This window comes from Chiloscyllium punctatum, chromosome 23, assembly GCF_047496795.1.
Source record: "Chiloscyllium punctatum isolate Juve2018m chromosome 23, sChiPun1.3, whole genome shotgun sequence".
NCBI lineage: Eukaryota > Metazoa > Chordata > Chondrichthyes > Orectolobiformes > Hemiscylliidae > Chiloscyllium > Chiloscyllium punctatum.
In genome coordinates, this window is record NC_092761.1 from 74,994,060 (window position 1) to 75,016,327 (window position 22,268).

Here is a 22,268-nt window from a genome sequence, read left to right on the forward strand (position 1 = left end):
AGTACATCATTTTCAACTTAATTGTTCATCTGAGTATTTTATAGTAATCAAGAGAGCAATTGAGCCAGATATTTGCTGCATGTATGATAAAGTAACTTGTGATAGAGCATTTAACATCGCCCACCAAGCAAAAACTAATGCTAGTAGATCCAACAACTGCTAACACCCAGCCCAATTATTCATTCCATTCACTTGACACTGCCGCAATCCACTCCAAGGTGAAATGTATTAAAAAAGAACAAGTGGCCATTCTTACATGATAAGCTGCATAAATCTTTATTATTGTATATTTAATGATATACAGAGGAAACTTGATTATCCGAATACCAATTATCCAAAAATCTGATTATCCAAAGGAGTTCTTGAGGTCCCGATAGAAACATTACATCAAAGACATGTTTCCAGCAATGATTGCGTTTTTTGTTTACAGGGATTAAACAGGCACTGTCTCCAAATGACTGACCTCCCACCCTCTCTCTCTCCCCACACTTTCCCTGGAGTTCTACAGAGGGGTGTACCCTAAACCCACCACCCTTCCCCAAATAATCTCTCCAACATTGTCCTGTACAGGGCAAACACGGAACCTGTCAAAACTTTGCAGTAAAATGTTGTGTGTATATGTGTGTGTGCGCTATTTGGAGACTTACCCCACAAAGACAGCAGCAGCAGCAGTAGTCTTCTTGTTGGTGTGCAGTCCAGATGCCCTGGAGAGGGGTCGGAGGGGGAGGTGTGGTGGCGGGAGCTCGCGCACTTTGTGCTGGGGAGCGGTGTTGGACGGGCTTAGGAAGCGGGGTTGGACTGTGTTGGGGGCACGGGTTTGGACGGGGTTAGAGGAGCGGGTTTGGACAGGGTTGGGGTTGGGGGGCAGGGTTGGACGCGGTTGAGGAAGGGGTTGGGGGGGCGGGTTTGGACGGGGTTGGGGGGCGGGGTTGGACGGTGTTGGGAGGCGGGTTTGGATGGGGTTGGGGAGCGGGTTTGGACAGGGTTGGGAGGCGGGTTTGGACGAGGTTGGGAGTGGGTTTGGACGGGGTTGGGGGGTGGGTTTGGGCGGGGTCGGGAGCCGGTTTAGACGGGGTTGGGGGGCGGGTTTGGACGGGGTTGGGGGGCGGGTTTGGAAGGGGTTGGCAGTGGGTTTGGACAGGGTTGGGGGGGCAGTTTGGACGGGGTTGGGGTTGGGGGGCAGGTTTGGACGGCATTGGGAGTGGGGTTGGGGGTTGGGGAGTGGGGTTGGACTGTGTTGGGGGGCAGATTTGGACAGGGTTGGGCGGGTTTGGACAGGATTGGGGGTTGGGGTTGTGGGGCGGGTTTGGACGGGGTTGGGGGGCAGGGTTGGACGCGGTTGAGGAAGGGGTTGGACGGGGTTGGGGGGGGCGGGTTTGGATGGGGTTGGGGGGCGGGGTTGGACGGGTTTGAGGACGGGGTTGGACGGTGTTGGGGGGCGGGTTTGGATGGGATTGGGGAGCAGGTTTGGACAGGGTTGGGAGGCGGGTTTGGACGAGGTTGGGAGCGGGTTTGGACGGGGTTGGGGGGTGGGTTTGGGCGGGGTTGGGAGCCGGTTTGGACGGGGTTGGGGGTTGGGTTTGGACGGGGTTAGGGGGTTGGGTTTGGACGGGGTTGGGGGGCGGGTTTGGAAGGGGTTGGGAGTGGGTTTGGACAGGGTTGGGGGGGCAGTTTTGGACGGGGTTGGGAGCGGGTTTGGATGGGGTTGGGGCGGGTTTGGACGAGGTTGGGTGGGCGGGTTTGGATGCGGTTGGGGGCGGATTTGGACGGGGTTGGGGGGAAGATTTGGATGGGGTTGGGCAGCGGGGTTGGATGGGGTTGAGGACGGGGTTGGGAGGCGGGTTTGGATGGGTTTGAGGATGGGGTTGGGAGGCGGGGTTGGTGGGGCGGGTTTGGACGGGGTTGGGGGGGGGGCAGGTTTGGACGGCATTGGGACCGGGGTTGGGAGGCAGGTTTGGACGGTGTTTGGAGGCGGATTTTGACGGGGTTGGGGGCAGGTTTGGATGGGGTTGGGGGGGTGCGGGTTTGGATGGGATTGGGGGCAGGTTTGGACAGGGTTGGGGGAGCGGGTTTGAATGGGGTTGGGGGCGAGGTTAGACGGGTTTTGGGGGTTAGTGGGCAGATTTGGACGGGTTTGTGGGGTGGGTTTGGACGGTGTTGGGGGGCAAGTTTGGACGATGTTGGGGGATGGGGTTAGATGGGTTTGGGGGGGTGGGTTTGGACGGTGTTGGGGAGCGAGGGGTGGGTTTGGACGGGGTTGGGGGGAGGATTTGGACGGGGTTGGGAGGCAGGGTTGGGGAGCGGGTTTGGACAAGGTTGGGGTCAGGATCTCGTGCACTGTGTACTGCTACTGTCTCCTGAATAGGGAGCAGACTTTAAAGCTCCAAGCCCCAGAGGAAAGGCAATTAACCGATTTTCCAAATAATCGATTATCTGAACAAAATAGTGCCTGCCCATCACATTCGGATAATCGAGTTTCCACTGTATATTATAACCCCTGTGTATACTTTTTCCAACTTAATGGCATTTATGGCAAACATTTTAAATCCAGGCCTCACTCCCCAAAATAGCAATGTTTTAGATGCTGGCAGAGTTTTATGTCCACCATCTTGATAAATCTCTTGGCCCCAGTGGGCTACATCCTAGAGTTCTGAGGGAGGTGGCTGAAGAAATAACAGAGGCAGTGGTTGTAATCTTTCAAAAATCACTGGAGTCATGGAAAGTCCCAGATGATTCGAAAATCACTGTGATAACCCCCTTGTTCAAGAAAGGATCAAGACAAAAGATGGAAAATTATAGGGCAATTAGCCTAACCTTGGTTGTAAGTAAAATTCTAAAATCCATCGTTAAGGCTGAGATTTCTAAATTCTTGGAAGTGCAGGGTCGGATTAGAACAAATCAGCATGGATTTTGTAAGGGGAGGTCATGAAGCGGTAACAAGCAGGTTAAACCAGAGAAACCCAGTGATGTTATCTATCTAGACTTACAAAAGGCCTTTGATAAGGTGCCTCATGGGAGGCTGCTGAGACCCATGGTGTTCAAGGTGAGCTACTGGCATGGATTGAGGATCGGCTGTCTGACAGAAGGCAAAGAGTTAGGATAAAAGATTTTGTGTCGGAATGGCAGCCGGTGACAAGTGGTATCCCACAGGGTTCAGTGTTGGGGCCGCAGTTGTTCACTTTATATATTAATGATCTGGATGAAGGGACTGGGGGCATTTTGGCGAAGTTCGCCAATGATACGAAGTTAAGTGGACAGGCAGGTAGTTCTGAGAAGGTGGGGAGGTTGCAGAAAAATTTAGACAGTTTAGGAGAGTGGTCCAAGAAATGGCTGATGAAATTCAATGTGAAAACATGCGAGGTCTTGCACTTTGGAAAAAAGTACAGGCATGGGCTATTTTCTAAACGGTGAGAAAATTCATAAAGCCAAAGTACAAAGGGAGTGCTAGTCCAGGATTCTCTAAAGGTTGACTTTCAGGTTGAGTCCATGATTAAGAAAGCAAATGTAATATTGTCATTTATCTCAAGAGGGTTGGAATGTAAAAGCAGCGATGTGCTACTGAGACTTTATAAAGTTCTGGTTAGACTCCATTTAGAATACTGTGTCCAATTTTGGGCCCCACACCTTAAGAAGGACATACTGGCACTGGAGCATGTCTAGTGGAGATTCACATAGATGATCCCTGGAATGGTAGGCCTAACATACGATGAACGGCTGAGAATCCTGGTATTATATTCATTAGAGTTGAGAAGATTGAGGGGAAATCTAATAGAAACTTACAAGATAATGCATGGCTTAGAAAGGTTAGACGCTGGGAATTTGTTTCCGTCAGGCAAGGATACTAGGACCCATGGGCACAGCCTTAGAATTAGAGGGAGTCAATTTAAAACAGAAATGAGGAATTGTTTCTTCATCCAGAGAGTGGAATTCATTGCCATGGAGTGCAGTGGAGGCCGGAACGTTAAATGTCTTCAAGGCAAAGATTGATAAATTCTTGATCTCGCAAGGAATTAAGGGATATGGGGAGAGTGTGGGTAAGTGGTGTTGAAATGCCCATCAGCCATGATTGAATGGTGGAGTAGACTCGATGGGCCAAATGGCCTTACTTCCACTCCTATGTCTTATGGTCTTATCTTCTTCAGCATCACTGAATCTGCTGATAAGATTTTCTCAAGGAATCCTTTGTATAATTGGGTTTCAAACCTCAAGGTTGAGGATTAAAGTTTAATTCAATTTGTCAATCAGAGATCTTTTAATTTTTAAATACATAAGTAATACTGATCCTATAATTCAGACACAGCTACAAACCAGTTAGTGGTGCCAATAAATTTTGCTGAAGTCAATCGAGAATCAGAAGGTGGACTTCTTTGGTTAAGTGGATAACTGAGAAAATATTCTTTTTAAAATGAGTGAAAAAGTTGAGACTTGTGAATTAAGTCTCCCTCTCTGCTCACTGCTTAGTATTTTCGCACTTTGATACCGGATATTCACTGTATGCAACTTTACTTTAGAGAGGGTTAAAGTTTAAGATTTTGCGGCACTCTAATAATCAAACCTGAAGACTCAATTACATATAAAACGTGTCAATGTCTGACTTAAAAGGAACTGAGTGTAGGTTTGTTGATGATACAGAGCGAGGCAGCAAAGTAGACTGTGAGGGGAATGTAAAGGATTTGCAAACACAGTTGCCCAGTTCAGTAATTGAGCAGGTAGTTATCATATGCAGAAGGGTGGGGGTGATTGTGAAACTATCCATTTAGTTAAGAAGGATGGTTGAGTAATTTTCTTTTCAACTGGTGCAAACTTATTAAATGTTAGGATTTAGATATTCCAGCACAGACATCACGAGCTAACATACAAACACACAAATCACGGAGGGTTAACATGCAAATACCGCAAGCTGTTAGAATGTCACAGTACATTAGTTTTTGTTGCAAGAGAGTTGACGTACAGAAGTACAGGAGCCTAACTCCAATTGTCCAGGGTTTGGTGAATACTGTAGCACCTCGAGTGACATGTATGTTACACATTTTTACCTGAAGAAGAATAAAAAAAATAAGATTGCCTTTAAAGGAGGTGCAGTGAAGGGGTACTTGATTGATTCTTGGATGACAGTTGTTACAATGAGGTGAGAAGAGGTGAATTTGCTCATGTTTTTCAGCCTCCTCAGTTGACTGCAATAAAACTTTAATGATCTTTTCTGTGTGCAGCTATACCTCATTCTAATTAAAATGTAGTTAAGTAGCACACCATGAATAATAAAGAAGAGGAATTTTATTACTCGCAAACTCTGAGGAAAATTAATGAAGACAAAACATCAAATGCACACAGACATAAGCACAAAATAGTGCCCAAACACAGGTACTAGAACAAGCAGTTTAAAGTCATTTGGGTATCCCAAAGGTATAAGATATTGACCTGAGATGGTGATTGGATAGTGATATACTTGATCAGTAGCTAAAGACATAGCCACTATTGTTCTTGAGTTGTCTACATTTGGATGTTTCTCCAGTTTGTTTTGACAGCAGCTGTTGAGTCTTTCCTGAGCAAGATTAGACACAAAGACAATTCTTTCAGTTCTATTAAAAATCTATCTCCTCCACTCTGCCAAAGCAGTTGAAAAAACATCTAACTCATGTATTTGCTTGTTTGGACTTTTGTTTCTGAACTAGATCATTATTGGCAAGTCCATTTGTCTCCAATATGTGAAACTGATGGTACAGATATACGTCTAAAATAGGAAATGTGAGTTTCTTCAGGCCTGACTAGCTTCAATCTATATCGAGGAAAAGTCTTGATTTCAAGTCAGTCAATGTTGTTTATCCCACATTGGTTTTCCAGAGCCTAGTTCAGCCTATGGTCAGTTGATCACTAAAAAGTTTTAAGCTGGTGTTTTTCCCATTTTAAATAATTTCAGTCCATAAGTCTGACGTCTTAAAGTCTGATGATGAAAGTCAAAACAGATGGTCCATATTTGGCAGGTATCATAATAGTGTTTTCTGAAGAAATGAGAGTGAAATGGCCCTATATCCTCTGGGGTTTAGAATGAGTGGTGGTTTCATTAAATGCCAAGAGATGGGTTTTCAGCCCAGGGCAAACTTAGAACCAGAAGCCGTGGTTCTCAGATTACAGTCAAGTGTGTGCATGCTCTGTACTTGAGTGTATTCAAGATTGGGATTATTAGGGTTTTGCTCATTACGTCAAGGCTTCTGAAAAAAAAGCACAGGAAAATGGAGTTAAACACTAAACAAACAAAAACAAAAATCAAGTATCTGTTCAGCTCTGGAAATCAGACTCAAAGACAGAAAGTGTTGGGAAAACTCAACAGGTCTGGCAGCATCTGTGGAGAGAAAGCAACGTTAACATTTTGGGTCCAGTGCCCCTCCTTCAGAATGGAGTTAATACATGTATTCAGCTGTGATCATACTAAATGGCAGAATATGTTTGAGGAGCAATATGGTCTATTCCTGTTCCTTTCTTTAGTTTTCGTATGACTTGGAATCATTAACCGGGATTACAAAAATTGAATAACTTTTCAACCAACGTGCTGTTGTCTCTTAATTTGCATGGAATCATCGAGTACAGGAAAGGCCCTTCAGTCCATTGAGTCTGTACTACTAAGTATATACGACTACCTATACCAATCCTATTTTCACGCAGTAGGCACTTAGCCTTTAGTCACAATACCTCAGGTGCTTGTCCAAGTACTTACTTCCTAAACCTATCACTAACTTCAGTTCAAATGGAAGACAGTTTGCTAACTGGTTAATGAGGCAGCTTAAAAATTAAAATATAATTAAGTACAGAAAGCTTGGTTGCCAAGTCTCCCGTCAGTGTCAAATCCATGATTCCTCTGTCCTTTCTGGAGTAGAAATATCCGGGCTGTTACTTTTCAGGATCAGCATAAGCAGAGCTTTGTGGGCCAATTGGGATTTGCTACACAGGAATCCAACAGTTTGATGAACAAAGTTTTTTTTTGACATTTATAGTGTTTGCTTGGCTGGTTAGCTGCTTGAGAAGCATTAAAGACTCATTATTCTGGCTGTATTGTGATCGGCTGGTATATTGTTTCATTGCCACTAACGGAATTGCTCATTCAGAAGTGGCTTATTTCAATGCTCCGCATTCCTGTGATATTTCCACAACCTGCTAAATTGTATCAAATGCTGCCAGTTTTTCTAAAAACACCAACTGTTTTATCAGCTTTTGAATCTTCATCCTGATATACCACAGTGATAGAAACACTTAATGGGAATTGTACACTTCAGCAGGGAGAGGCTCTGCACCATTCCAGTGTGGTGAGCATCTACAATACAGCATTTTTTTTACTTCACATACATTTTAACAGTAAATGTTCCTCATGAAGGGATTGAATCACCACCTTCCAAATTCAGATAATCTGTGAGGACAAGGATATTTTTCATTTGGAGTTGGAATGGCTACCTGGCTGCTTGGGGTTAGCTACCTATTATACACCCTGTCTAAATTGCATCACCTCCACATTGGCAAGTGACACTTGGTTGTATTGCCATAAAAGGTAACAGTCTTCATCTGCTATTTTGATGGGCACATGGGTGAGTTGCTAGGTATTAGTCCATTAAGAATTGCTTTTCCCATTTTTTTTCAAATTGCTGAGATTGCAACGATTTAAATAGCTTGTTTATTATGTTCCATGAATTAGCCCAGTGGAAGTATCTCATCTGGCCTTCTCTCGAGTGGGTGAAAGCAGATTATCTGCCAGCAGTATTGAAATTAAATCAGCTGGTGGAACACAGCTATTTTAATCCTGTTGTTCCAGATAGAAAAGATCCAAGCTTTAGTTTGGCAGGCCATGTGTGATTCAATTTGCTCATCCACAATCATCTGTATGGTGTCATTTAAATGAGCCCAACCAATTTGAAACTCTGACCATGAGCAAGGTTCCACCTAGTCTGCTTTTAACTCTTCTGCTGACACCAATGGGACAAAAATGGTTGGAGTTATCACAGCACCTTTTACTCAGAGCATAGCACTAGGTTAACATGTTAGCAGAAATATTTTCTTTGCCTTTTTTGATGATGATGAACAGCAGAATACTTTGTGGATCTTTTGGCTTCTAGCTGACTCTTGTTTTTTCAAAATGCATTTTGCATCATGTGTAAATCATATGCAAATCAGGAAGCCAAAAAATCAATGGCAAATGCTGCAGCTTAGAAAATCTAAACCTTACAAATTCCCACGAGTCACAGAATGTTGCGATTTCGGTAGGAAGTATTGTGTGATTGGCTGATTAGATCTCCAACTTTACTCCGTATTAAATTTGGACACTGAAAGCGTATAAATGTTTTATTTAAAAACAAAATCACAAACCTCTGCCTTTTCAGAATGGTATCTCTAGTACCCATGATCCTAGTACTGTGTTCACCCAATCCCATTCCTCAGAAGGTGGCTGTGATACGCCTGAAAATAAACAATATTTCACTGATTGCGGAAACCCATTAATGCATTCCCAATATTCCCAGCATATCCAGAAAGAAATATCAGTAAAGTCTCTATTATCCACTAATGTCAATCCAATTCTTGACAGGTCCCCATAGCTTTTCCTAATGGTGCTACTCCCAAGTCGCATAACCATCCACTGCAACCATTATAAAGACACTAAGAAATGAAGTTCATATCAGACAAAATATAACAGTTATAGAAGCAGCTTAGTTTCTCACTTTAAAAAAAGTTGTAAAATCCTAAAAACTTATTTAGAAAAACATCTGAATTTCCTATGTTAAATAAACTTCCACTGCTAAGCGTGGTTTTTGCACACACTATTTATCTTCCAAGGTTTGGGCATCTTTAATGATCTTAATGGAAATACCGCCAAGACCATGGGGGAAAAAAACTTTATGGTGAGGAGCTGTCACCTTTTTTTAAGTAATGAGATTCCACTGTATTTGCGTATCCCTTCTAGATATTGTTACCTGCACAAAACATCTTTAAATGTAAGCTGGCTGTGCATGTTCATTACTAACATATCTAAAGTATTTGTGTCTCATGTTTGTTTTCTCCAGGCTTCATGGACACGACCCGTGACTCGAAAGGTATGGCTACTTACCTGTAGCCAAACTCTCTAACTCTTAACAAGCACTAGCACAGAGAGCCAATTTATAAAATAGTCACTAAAATTTAACCAAACTAACCCTTTTGATATATATTATCATGGAGAAGTGATTATTAATGGAGAGCGTGTACAAAGTTGAAAGTTTAAGATTTCAGGTGCATGTTCACATTTAAAAGAAACTGAGAGGGGCCAATGCTTGATGCCTTATATATAATTTTAGAGGATATTGAAATCATGTGATCTATTTCTGATGGGACTATATGTTTATTAAACCAAAGACCATTCTGATTTAATTTTGAAGCTTTTCACTTTAAATGTTTGCATTTGATTAATTTTTAAAAGCATATGTAAATTATTTAGATGAGCAAATTTAATTCAGACCAATTTACTTTATCTGTCTCAGCTTTATGGTGACACATGTATATGAAAAGGTGTGTTCATTTACTATATACAATAAAAGTATGGTTTGTAAATCATTAGCCAACCATATAAGACACAGTTTGCTAATAGTTTTATTCTGGTTTGTTTAGCATTATTTCCTGCAAGTTACGCCATATTATGTAAAAATGATATATCATCACTCTTCAGTAGTATTGATATGATAAGATAATATACTAAGCAAATTTGCATGGTATTTTTAAAGATCAAGTTAGATAAGTAATTCAGAGTCCCCTGGGTAGTATGCTTCTCTTGCCAGCTGTAAGGACAGTCCAGATAGTGTTCTTAGGATTGTGTCGAGTTTTCTATATAAATAGCTATGATATGGTGGATGTCTGAGAGCGAGGGAGATCTGTTTTCTAGCATTCATAGATGTAGGGCCTATGCAGCATCCTCTGCAGTGATGTGTCCAAGGTTACGGAAGCATGTACTAATCGTTATCAAGGAATGCTATCATTCTATTATATGGTTTATTGCTACAGCAGTTTGTTACACTGCCTTAAAATGCATTGAGCTGATATTTGGAGTGTCAAGTGTGAAGGCAATTTGGACAGTTTTCTTATGCTGACAGTATGAATCATTTAACACTGCAATATTTTTACCTACTGCAGCTTAATTTTTGGGAATAAGTTAAGACATTTAATCAGGTATTAGTAGAATGTATTCAAATTTACTGCTTCAACAAGCTTCAAGCTATCAACAGCTTGACCTTTGTGAAATTGCATGGTTTATGAAGGGCTCATCATGCTTAACAGATCTACTGGAGTTTTTTGAAGATGCAACTATTAGCATAGATAAGGGAGTACCAATGAATATGATGTATTTGGATTTTCAGAAGGCTTTCATTAGGGTACTGTATAAGATGTTAATGAGCAAATTTAAGGTACATGGGATAGCGTATGGTATATTGGCATGGCTCAACTATTAATCAATATGTAGGAAATGGGAGAAATAGATATTTTTCTGAGAGGTAGCAGTGACTATTGGTGTTTCAAAAGGATCCATGTTTGGGCCCTAGCTCTGCACGATATTCAAAATTACCTGGCTGAGGAAACTGAATGCAACATTTTCAGGTTTGCTAAGGTTGACTGGGCAGTTTTGAGAGTTGAGGCAGATGTAACAGGCTTCAAGGCAATGTAGCCATGTTGAGTGAGTGGACAAACACATGGCAGATGCAGTGCATTGTGGCTAAATGAGAAGTTGTATGCTTCAGAGTGAAAAACAGGAACGGTATTCTTGAAATAATAATATTTTGTGAAGGATGGATGTAGAAAGGGATATGGCTGTCCTCGTATACCAGTCAATGAAAGTAGACAGGAGTTGCAATAAGCAATGAGGAGGGCAAATGATATATGGGCCTTCAATGCATGAGGACTTGAGTTCAAAGTAAGGATGTTTTACAGCAGTTATATAGGGCCTTGGTGAGACCAGACCTGGAGTATTGCATGCAGTTTTGGCTTTCCTACGTAAGAGAGGGTATACCTGTGGTATGGAGAGAGTGCAGCAACAGTCCACTAGGTTAATACCAGAGATGGAGAAGAGATTGATTTGACTAGGCCTGTATTCACGAGAGTTTAGAAGGATAAGAGGACATCTGATTGAAAGATACAAAGTCCTAACAGTGCCAGACAGACTAGATGCAGTGAAAACATTTACCTTGGTTGTGGAGTCTGGAACCAAAGGACACAGTCTCAGGGTAAACAGTTGGCCATTCAGGACTGAGATGAGGAAAAATATATTCACTCGAAGAGTAATGAACTCGCTGAATTGTCTACCACAGAAGGATGCGGAGGCCAAGTCACTGACACAATACAAGAATGAGAGAGATAATTCTTTCACTTTTAAAGACATCAGTCGGTATGAGAAGAAAGTGGGAATGTGGCATTGGATTAGAGAATCAGTCATGATCATACTGAATGGCAGAGCAGACTTGAAAGACTGACTGACCTTCTCCTCTGCTGTGTTTAAGTTTTTCTGTGTTTACTGCATTCCTTGAATGCCATTTTTTACTTATTCTGTACATATTTTGTCAAATAATACTGAACTGTTGCTTAAAAAGACATAAATACATCGATGGTTATAGCAAGGGACATATTGGCTTTCTTCATTCCTTCAACCTTACCATTAAGATACAAATGTAATGGGACATTGTGGGGTGGGGTAGAGGGGGGTGGTAAAGAAGAGAGTTAGTAGTGGTTTTAATTTGCAGGATGATAAGAATTGCTAGCATTTTGAATTTGAGCATCATTCGAGGTAACATAAATATGTATGATAAGCTCATGTTTTGTGTATGTTATGAACTCTGGGGCTTATTATGTCGTACTTACCTGCTTTTGAATTTTAACTCATTACATTGGTTATGTGGTGATTTTTTTAAAATCCAGATTTGTCCTTCCTTCAATGTCAATGCATTATTAACCATTCTGATGTGAATTATAATTTGATAACTCATTGTCGACTCGTCTGACTCTGCAACTCCTGCCGTTACAGGGAATTATTTTATAGTGTATTGCAATGTGTATTCCTGTGAGTAATGCTTGATTTTCTTATTCATGTGGAGATTGATATGAAATTTTGGACAGAAAATAGCTTCCTTTTAAAAATGCAGCACCATACAATTCTAAGTTGCCCATCAGAACACTGAATTGGTCTATTGCAGTACAAACAATATATATCAATTTGTATGTATTGCAAGATGTAATATATTTAGTGTTTAATGTTGCATTGCATCTTTACTATTTAAACAAGGAAATATGTTCATGTATTGAAAAGAAAAAGGCATTAAACAGATTGAAATAAATGTCTATCCATAGAACTGTTAATATCAGAATTTGAACTACTGGAGTAGATGTATGTTCATAATTTAATTGAATTTACTACTTAATTGGCTGAATTAACAAATAGCGACTATGAATGTCTCCCTCTTACCAGATCTGTTACAGAAAAATGCAAATGTAACCTTGTAAACTGAGGTTTCAAACTATGCAGAATGTTTTGTTTGAATAAAGGTATTACATAGGATGACATGACAATAAAATTTACTTTCTTTAAAATTGATTAACAGTAAGATGTTTAGCAGAAATATAAGACAAGTTATTTTCGTCAGGGACATTGCTTAGTGTTCTTTATTTATGCTGCTCAGTGAGCCTTGGGAGGTTTGTTTGAAAATTTATTTGATGGAAAGTGATCTTTTAGTTCAGTGTGATGCATATTTTCCTCCATCCTTCTCCAAATCTTGCCTCAGCTATTTCAACTGTGGTCTCTAAAATTTTCACATTATGCATGGACGCAAAGGTGGTTAGGAAAAGCACAGCAGGTCAGGCAGCATCCGAGGAGCAGGAAAATCGACATTTCAGGCAAAAGCCCTTCATCAGGAATCCGAAACTTCGGACTTTTGCCCAAATACGTCGATTTCCTGCTCTCGGATGCTGCCTAACCTGCTGTGCTTTTCCAGCACCACTCTAATCTTGACTCTAATCTCCAGCATCTGCAGTACCCAGTTCTGCCTACAAAGGTGGTTAGTTCTATTCAGAAAGGAATAGAATTAAGGGATTGGCCAAGTTTGACAATGTCAGCCTAATGTACGTATTTTTATGTAGACACACAAGGTAGATGTCAATATCACTGACATGGGTTACAACTCTGTGCTGGAAGCACTGATGCAAAAAGCAAATTATATTGATAGAGCATCATTTGAAATACTTACTGACATTGAATAGAAGTGATGATTTATTAAAGAGACATTCAAGGGAAATGAAAAGTGTCAGAAAGGGTTTGAAAAAAGCTATCTTAAAAGTGAGCAACAGTAACGGATCACATTCATAAAAAATCATTCACTTGGAAAAAGTCTAAGACTTTGCTGAGTTCAGTCTTTGCGTTGATAACTTGGACGATTCAAAAAGGTTTATTCAATTGTATTCAAGCAATACAACATTGGTAGCAAATTCACTGCGAATTTTCTTGATATTCATTTAATTTTAGATAGATAGCTAACAGCTGAAAATCGGTGGAACTGTACCAGAAAAAAATCTGTTATGGAGCCAAGTGCATTTAAGTGGAAAAGTGCTTTTGTTTCCCTTAAGATTGTATTCTTGCAAACTCTCCCAAATGAAAAGCTTCAACTAACTGTCTTTTTTTTCAGCAATTCTCATACTACCAAGCAACAAACTGTGTGAAGTTGTTCCTGTCCAACTTTTGGTGGGGCTTTAAAAACCATCAAGTTTACAAAACATAAAAAGTCAGACATAAGTAGTATATCCCTTATGCATTTCATCAGATGGCAACAAAGTTATGAAGCCAAAGGATGTTAGAGAGCTATTTTCTGAATGTTGGCATTATGTTTTCCATCATGGGAAGATAAATTAAATGACATAAAAGTGTAACATCTGTTGGATATACTTGACAGGTCAGGCAGCATTGATGGGGAAATATAGTTCATGCTTAAGACCTTTCATCAGAACTGAGGAAAGATAGACATGGATTTCAGCAAATGAAAGCAGGGAGGAAGAAAAATAAACAGTGATAGAGTGGGTAGAGGAAAGGAGAAATTAAATAACAAAATGTTTCATGGTACAAAAGCTAAAGACTATAAGATGATGTGAAGAAACAAAAGATGTGCCCACTTCAGGTGCAAGAGGCTGAATATCAGCCGTCCAAATACCTAACAAAAACAAGGAAGAAAACATAGGAATAAAATGAAGCGGCAAAAAAAATTGGTGCCAGAGTTACGGTCTGAAATTGTTGAACCCACTATTGAGTCAGACGCTTTAAAGTGCCAGATGAGATACTGTTGCTCAAGCTTTCCATCTGTGAACCAAATCCACAGAAATAGATGGCAGGACATCTGTTTCTACAGATGGTCTCATCATGAAAGCTTGGCTGAACTCCAGGGCTCACTGATGGATTATCTCAAAAGGGGTCTTCTCAACAGGCAGTATTTGCTTTGATTGATTTAACAGCTTTTTGAGATTAAATGCATTATGCTTTCTTTAAACTTGTTAATGTCTGTTATGTTTACTTGGGCAAGATGAAGTGTGAGATGAAGTCAAGTTTTTTTTTGCATTGATGCTATAATTGACACCATTATGCCATCTAGAGAGCAGCAGTTGTTTTCAAAGTATTTTTTAAATATTTTAAAAGTGCATTTTGAGTCTTAACATTGTTATGATACAGCTTGTTGCTTTTTCATATTAGGTGAGTAGACATAGAGATGGTATGGAAGGCATTGAAGATGTGAAGGCGCAGTGGTGGGATGGATAAGACATTTTAAATCTCTTTCCAAATTCACACTATGCCATCCAGTTTCTCGGAGGTGCCATTAAAGAGAAGTTGACCCAACTACATGAAAGTTACTGGGAAGTGGGAGGTATTGGGTGTCTATGACTGCTATCCCACAAACAAGACCAGTCCACAGTTTTCAACGGCCTTTTGGAGTCGACCTGACTCTGCAAAAAATCTGGCCTGTTATCATCAGATGAAGGAGATAACAGATAGGATTGAATTTTTAGGATGTATTGCAGTGGCATGCTTCAGGCTCACCTGGGATATCATAGTAGTGAGTCAATTTGATTGTGACTGATGGGGCCATTATGTTCTGCCCGTGGGTATGAAATTGACTGCAACGTTCAGTTTGTTGATTATGAGTTATTCCAGATGCAAGTGGTGATTTTGCTAGCATTAATCAGAGTGCTGCATCCCCTTCATTCATTATGTTACTGATGAACTGTTCTGGATAGCTGGCAGGTTCATTCATTTTGCCAAGAATCTTGAATTTTAGGTAGCTGCTGGTTTTCCCAGTGGTTTGCTTGAATACAGTTGGATAATTCTGGCAGTTGCACATCATTCACTCATCTACTTGCATACATTAACCGAAATAGCTCAACATTCTCTCAACATTTAGAAGTTTCCAAAACTAAGCAAAAAACTCTTCGCATGAAAACTGACTGATTTGGGGAAATGGTAGCAGAGTGTACAAACAAATATTATTTGTTGCATGATCAAAGCAACTGATATGCATCGATGATGAATTGAATTTGAAGATCTTTTCCAATATTGCTAGAAGCTGGTATCACTGTCTCTGCTGATGAATTCAGATTATCCAGAGTGCAAAGTCTACAGTACATCTAAGGATGAATTCAAATCACAGCTATTATGTTCAAATGATAAAGTGTGCTGTCCCTACTCCGCAATGTTTCTGTCTGGAAACCAGACACCTTCATAGGTTTCAATCTTCAACTGCTGGTGTTTGCACTAATGAGTTTGAGTCCCACTATAAGATATGGAATTTAAAATCTGTTAGTTGCTTAAATCTAAATAATAGCTAGTATCTGCAATAATGAAGGTGCCAGTCCAAATTTTAATTGAACACCCACTATCTACTTTAATGATCTGTAGGGAAACAAATACCTACCCCCCACCCCGCCACCCCCATGTTCTCAGGTCTGACCTATATGTGACTCCAGATTGGCAGAAATATGGGTAACTCTTACCTCCCCTTTGAAATGATGTAGCAAACTTGTCAGTGGTCTAGAAGGCACCTCACTATCAGGTTGTACTGCACAATGTCCAAATAAGAAAATAACCTGAACAAAGCTCCATCACATTTCCCAGAATTTCAAGACTGAACGGGTAACCGTATCCAGTTTCTGGTCAGTCACTTCACAGCTTACTAACAGGGCACTTCATAATTGGAATTGATCAACTGTAACGGATCTGAATCTGGGCTCAGTGATCTGTGTAGTCCTTGTACTCCAGCTGATTTGTTTTCATTAGTGGAGATAGTAAAGCCAATTCCTGACAGCATCAGTTAAGATTCTCAAATTCATTTCATCTTTGATGAGTACGTAGGTAGGGGATTACTTTGATCACTGTTCACAATGGAACATTATTTTCCACCATTAGAGTTCGATCTTGCTACAAACATTATAAGTAGCACGACAAGGGTTTGTACTGGTATCCTCTCGTCTTCCAAAGTGGAAAGAGTCACCTGCACACGTTGTGCAATCTGCTTAGGTTGCATGGTGAACTCCATTGTTCTCCTGAGCTAATTTCTTAATGTTAAATATTTCGGACACCACTTGCAAGTTGCTTCTGTAGCTTACTGTGCATTTAATATCACGTGATCTAATTTAAAAACCTGTCAATTGAGATTTAAATTGAGGGTATTTAAAACCCAAAGATTTGGATGTACTGTATCCAGATACCTAAAGCACTAAGGATAATTTTTTTCCTCACACATCCTGCCCATGCTATTAACCATGTAGTTGGCAGGTTTAATTATGAATTAAAAGCTCTGTACCAATATAATTTGGTATAAACATTACTTCCAGTTTGCAGAATATAATTCCATAATCAGTGACTTTCAAGAGTTGTGGTCCTTAATCTTGTTTCACTAGTGGAGGCAGTAACGCCAATGTCTAATAGCCTGCGATAAGAGCCTGAGATTCAGTTTATCACAGATGAGCACATCAAGACTTGGAGCTTCAGATTATGTCCAGTAACTGGAAGCTATGCACTGCGAAAATAAAAATCTGTTTCAACTCAACAAAGTAGATGTCAGCCTTGACAAGAATCAGCCCACCAAGTTTAAACAAAATCTGACTGTTCACTGTCAGTCATTATTAACTGGTGCATTCTGCGTGATGTCTACAAAGCAGAGTTTATTGTCAATCAATCAGGACTGTTTTGTCATACAGTACAAAGTTTGGTTTCCCCTTACATTGGTATTGCTATGAATTGCCCTGATGAGGCCAAGTTGAAAAATGTGTTTTTGTAATGTGAACAGAAATAGCTATTATCTTCAGTCGTCAATTTTATAGAATTTCCTTTCCCAAAGTATACATTAGGTTACATTTATCTGTTGCGAATTCCAAAGTGGCTGATGTACATACCGAAAGACACAAGCGACGTATCATTCAGGAAGGCATTGTCAAGTGTACAGTGATTACCGTCCATGTTCATCAACTGGTATTCATTTAACAGATTATTCAAAATTTTTGGAACTGAACAATACTTGAGCTCCAATCTGATCAATGAAGAGCATTCTACAGACTCTTCAGCAGCCTTATTCATATGGGCAAGTGCTGTTATGATTCCTCTGAATTGAAGTGTCATTATAAGAAATACAGTGTCATGTTCTTTGTTCTGGGTATCTTTGAAGAAATTTGGAGTTACAGCTTAATACAAACACAACAGCCAGACTGAAGCCCGTTGAGATATTGGGCATTGTCAGCAGGACCATGTGACATACAAATAGAAAGATATAGGAACATCTGTTTAAATGTTGATTATATGTTGAGAATTAGTATATGGAAAGTACCATTGTTATTTTGAATCTGAGGAGAGTCATCAACTCTGTATTTATAGTAAATTCTTGGATACATTATTAGTTTACCTATTCAATAGCCAAAAAATTTCTTTAGTCAAAAATCCAGGTTAAAAACACAACACCAGGTTATAGTCCAACAGGTTCAATTGGAAGCACACTAGCTTTTGGAGCGACGCTCCATTTCTTTAGTGGTTTAGATGTTCAGCTGCAACTTGTTAATGTAGATTTTCACTCAAGTTGTTAAGTTCTGTGACATTTTATTCCAGTAAGCTACCACCTAGCCCCAGATAAATGAAGAAGTTTGGTACAGAAGGGCATCTGTCTGTGAATCCGCCTGCCAAATTGAAAATGATAGTGACATCGAGGTTTCACAACCAGCAGTGTGGTGACTTCATGTGACATAAGAAAAGCTGAAAGTAAGAATAAAAGTGATCTGCAAAACACTGATCAGTGCTGACTCCACCCACTTACTGGTGTATTACAGTTTGTTTTATTCACTTAAGTGTCCAGACCTCTCAACTTTAGCAGTGAGATTAGTTCAGCTTGACTGAACAAAGGAAAGTATTTCAGATAAAAGTACAAAATAGTTTTGGTATTGCAATGATGGAAACTCCATCTGTGAAAGCCAGCAAAGAATAAATTTAAGCTTAGCCGTATATGAAGGAAAGTATTTTATCCAAACCTTTTGTCTGCAGTCTTTCTTGTACAGCATCTCAATGTTATTGCATTGACCTACTTAGAGTCATTCAGGTGCACAAAACTGCAGTATTGTTGAAAGCTAAAATTACTCTAGAAACTCAGCAGGTCTAGCGGCATCTGGGATAGACAACAGAATTAATGTTCAGAACGCTGAAGAAGGTGACTGGACGTGAAACATTAACTCTGCTTTCTGTCCAAAGATGTTGCCAGACCTACAGAGTTTCTACAGAAATTATATGCTTTTATTTCAGATCTCAGCATCAGTAGTTTATTGTTGAAAGCTTTTTGTTTTGCACTCATCAAGAATACCAATAATGGGAGAAAAAAACAATGTTTTGTACTGTATGCGAGGAGGATGCTGATTGGTTGGCAAGTGAACTCCGGATGCATTGCCGGAGAGAATGCAGCAGTTAACGACTGACTGTGAACTTGCCACACTTTGTTTAGATTTGAAACCAAGCCAGTTGTTCACTGATCACGGCATTGCCATGAGAAATATGTGTGTGTGGGTGTGTGTGTGTGTAGATTCTTTATGTCTACAAGGAACAGGAATCTATGTATTGCACTCTGCACTCATGCTTATATGTACAGTCCTCAATTTCTCCTTGTAAATATATTTAGCATTATACTGGCATGAAGTTTTATTTACCACATTACTCATGACTGTAATGGGTAGAATATAATTTTTGGCTTGATGGCAGAATTCTGTTAGTGGCATAAAAACATTCGTGTTGCTACTGCATAACAGTATGAAACAGTTATCCTTACCTGTTGCTCAAACTTTGAGATATGTTACTCTTCCAGGGTAATCTAAGGTAGAATGAGCAATTTTCAGAACCAATAATTGACCATGTTTGAGCAATAGTGAGAAGGTACCTGTTCACAGTAGCCATTACTCAGCAGGATGTCTTTGATCCCTTATTTTACTGTCCAACATGCACAGTAAGCAAACTGTCACTGACATATTATTAACATATCTGCCTGAAGTTCATTTAGGATTAGGTTGTTCTGCTAAATTGCTATGCATCTCTGATGAAGTATTCTTGGCACATACAAAAGGATGAATTCCTAATGTATCTTTCAGAACATTTACAAATTCATTGTGCTATTGAGCTGCATGAAATCTATTGTGACGCTTACCAAAGCTAAAAGGTCTCTACTTTTGGTTCTTAATTTGATTCTTGGAAATAATACTTAGAAACATTCATGATGTTAGTTGAACAATTGAAGTATTTCAGGGAGTTGGTGTTATGAAGACAGAAATATGATATTGAGTATTGTCTGAAATATTAGTGATCAATAATGCTTCTTTGTAGAATTGGAATAAATGGAAAGTTGATCCTTTTTATTTCATTTAATATAACAGCACCAACTTGAAATAATTCAGGCGTGCTGATTTTTCTGAATTCTGAGAGAGCAAACAAGACTGGGGCTAAATTTGGTAACTCAAAAATAATTTGCGATTATAATTCACATTCCCGTTGATAGTGATACAGTTAGTATGCCAACTTCATGCTGCCTGTTCGTTTAAATTATTCCAACATCGAGCCAGTGCTAATCATGTTGTCCATTATTGGCATGGTAACAGGGGGCTAATATCGAGGGGCTGACACCCAGTGGAGCTAAACACAGTTGGCCCCACCTCTGGTGGTCTGCACTGGCTGCAGTGCTCAGAGCTGGCCTGAACTAGTTAATACCAGCTCAAACACTCCTGACAGAAAGCTGCTTTGTGAATGCAGACTATAGCAGTCTGTAGAAAGAGACTGAGACCTACAGAAAACAAGGTGCACCATAGAGTGAGAGATCCAATGTATTTGCAATCTGCAATCAGAATAGGAGGAGAGATCTGTCAGGGGGTCTGGAGTACCTTGCATCATGGGTAGCCTGCAAACCAACATAATACATTTGTATCTCTGGCTAGAAGAAAACTGAATATAGATGGCTCCCTTTTGACAAGGGAGCATCAGTGACCCACCTTATACAACAGTAAGCATTGGCACACTGAGGGATGCTGGAAATAGATGCTGCCTGGAAAGAACCAAATGCAGAGAAGTTCAACCTACCAGGCCCCTCCACAACCACTGGCATTGCTGTCCTTACCTTTCTGAGATTGCAGCAAGTGGCAAGTTTCCTGTGGAAAAGTCTCAGTTCACGCATCCACTTAAGTCTGTGAGTTTTTACACTAACCAAGTTCCTTAACCTACTGGAGTTCAGTAAAGCAGGGATGCCATTGTTAGATGACATTCCAAATGGACTATGGAAGGGAGTGTAAAACTGAATGCTTGGAGCTATTTGATTGATGCTAACTCAGTTATTGTGATCATGTAGGGTTATCAAGCTCCCCTCTTTCGTAAATCCCTCTTGATTAGTCACAACAGAGAGTTTCACTTGATTTGCATGCAGCTGTCACTTTTAATTTAAAATGTGATTTGCTAGGAAATAAAGAGGGCAATGACTAAGTTTATTCGAGTGAAAAGAAAACAATTATGAGGGGGAAAAGGAAATAAAACTGCAGCATCAAATATAAACACACAACTAATAAGCTTAAAAGGGAGGGTATCTGCTACAGACAGGGAAAATAAAGGTTCCATGTTCAAGAATTTCTGAGAGTTCTTTTGGTGTTAGATTCAGTACAGTTCTTTAATGTTGATTCATATCCTCAACTACAATGAAATATCTTGATGTCTTTGTGATTCTGTGAACAGTTGTTTTCCCACCTTGTTTTTAACCACTGTATTCACTATATCCTGAAATGATAAAAAAAGCAGACAGTTCAGCTTTTACCAAAAAATCATTGTTCCTTGTTTCTTCTCAAAAGTGGCAATATGAAATATAATCCAGTATGTATTCCAGAGTCCACCTTCATTGATTTTATTTTTCCAAGATGGCTAACTCGCAGGTGAGCCTTTTATCTTCAGACTGTGAAAGAATTGTCCATGTGAATTTACACAGGAGATGTGAATGTCTTGAGGTTGATTCATTTGCGTTTTGATGCTTTTATGTAAATGTTCTAATTTCAGTGTAGACAGCTCTATTTATTCCAAATGGATTTCATGAAGCTTGGCTTAGTTTGTGGTCAGATAGCCACTGCAGCCGTTAAAAAAAATATTTTAGTCCACAAAGATCGTGGATAGAGCAATCCGATGATGGGAATTAAATTTTGATAGTCCATTTTGGCCACTATTCTGACACAATTAATGCAGGATAAATAAAGCAGTTGAACTGAATGTGTTTTAATTGATTTTTGAATTACTAACAATGAGTAAGTATAGTCCTCACTGTCAGTTATTTTCATAGCTGCTATCAATCTGGCCCAGTACTGATTTTTTTTTAAATTTGAGAAACTAGATTATTACCTTATGTGTTTTTTGACAGTCTCCCCTATCTACCCTGCTAATACTCATCAGTGCTGAAAGAACTAGTGTCACTTGTATTTGTAAGTGTCAGGGCTTTGTGCTAAACCTTCATTTTTTAAGTTTATGCCTGGCAGAACAAAGTATCATTTGGGAAGTATGGTGTTCAGTCTAACCTCACATCATGGTTCTTTCCTGTGAAATGCTAATATCCTGAGGGCTGTGTGATATTGTACAGCCCACTAGATTAGTCATTAAAAGAGAATGAACCTACAAACTGGAAATCCAGTTACTTGAAGTCCTTGCTAAGAGGAAAAGAAAGCTGACTGCATTGTCATTTGGGGTCCTAACTAGTTCTTTT

General features: G+C 39.9%; 1 protein-coding gene across 18 annotated transcripts in view; it reads left to right on the forward strand.

Annotated features, from left to right (window-relative positions):
* The window catches only part of ncam1a (neural cell adhesion molecule 1a), a 497,275-nt gene that overhangs the window by 340,440 nt on the left and 134,567 nt on the right, over positions 1–22,268 (forward strand). For 12 of the 18 annotated variants that reach the window (XM_072593194.1, XM_072593195.1, XM_072593196.1 and 9 more), the window contains exon 9: positions 9,042–9,071. The exons of the other annotated variants lie outside the window; for them this stretch is intronic. In XM_072593194.1, coding sequence (XP_072449295.1) covers positions 9,042–9,071 — 30 coding nt within the window. The remainder of the gene's footprint in view (positions 1–9,041; positions 9,072–22,268) is intronic. 18 annotated transcript variants of the gene reach the window in all.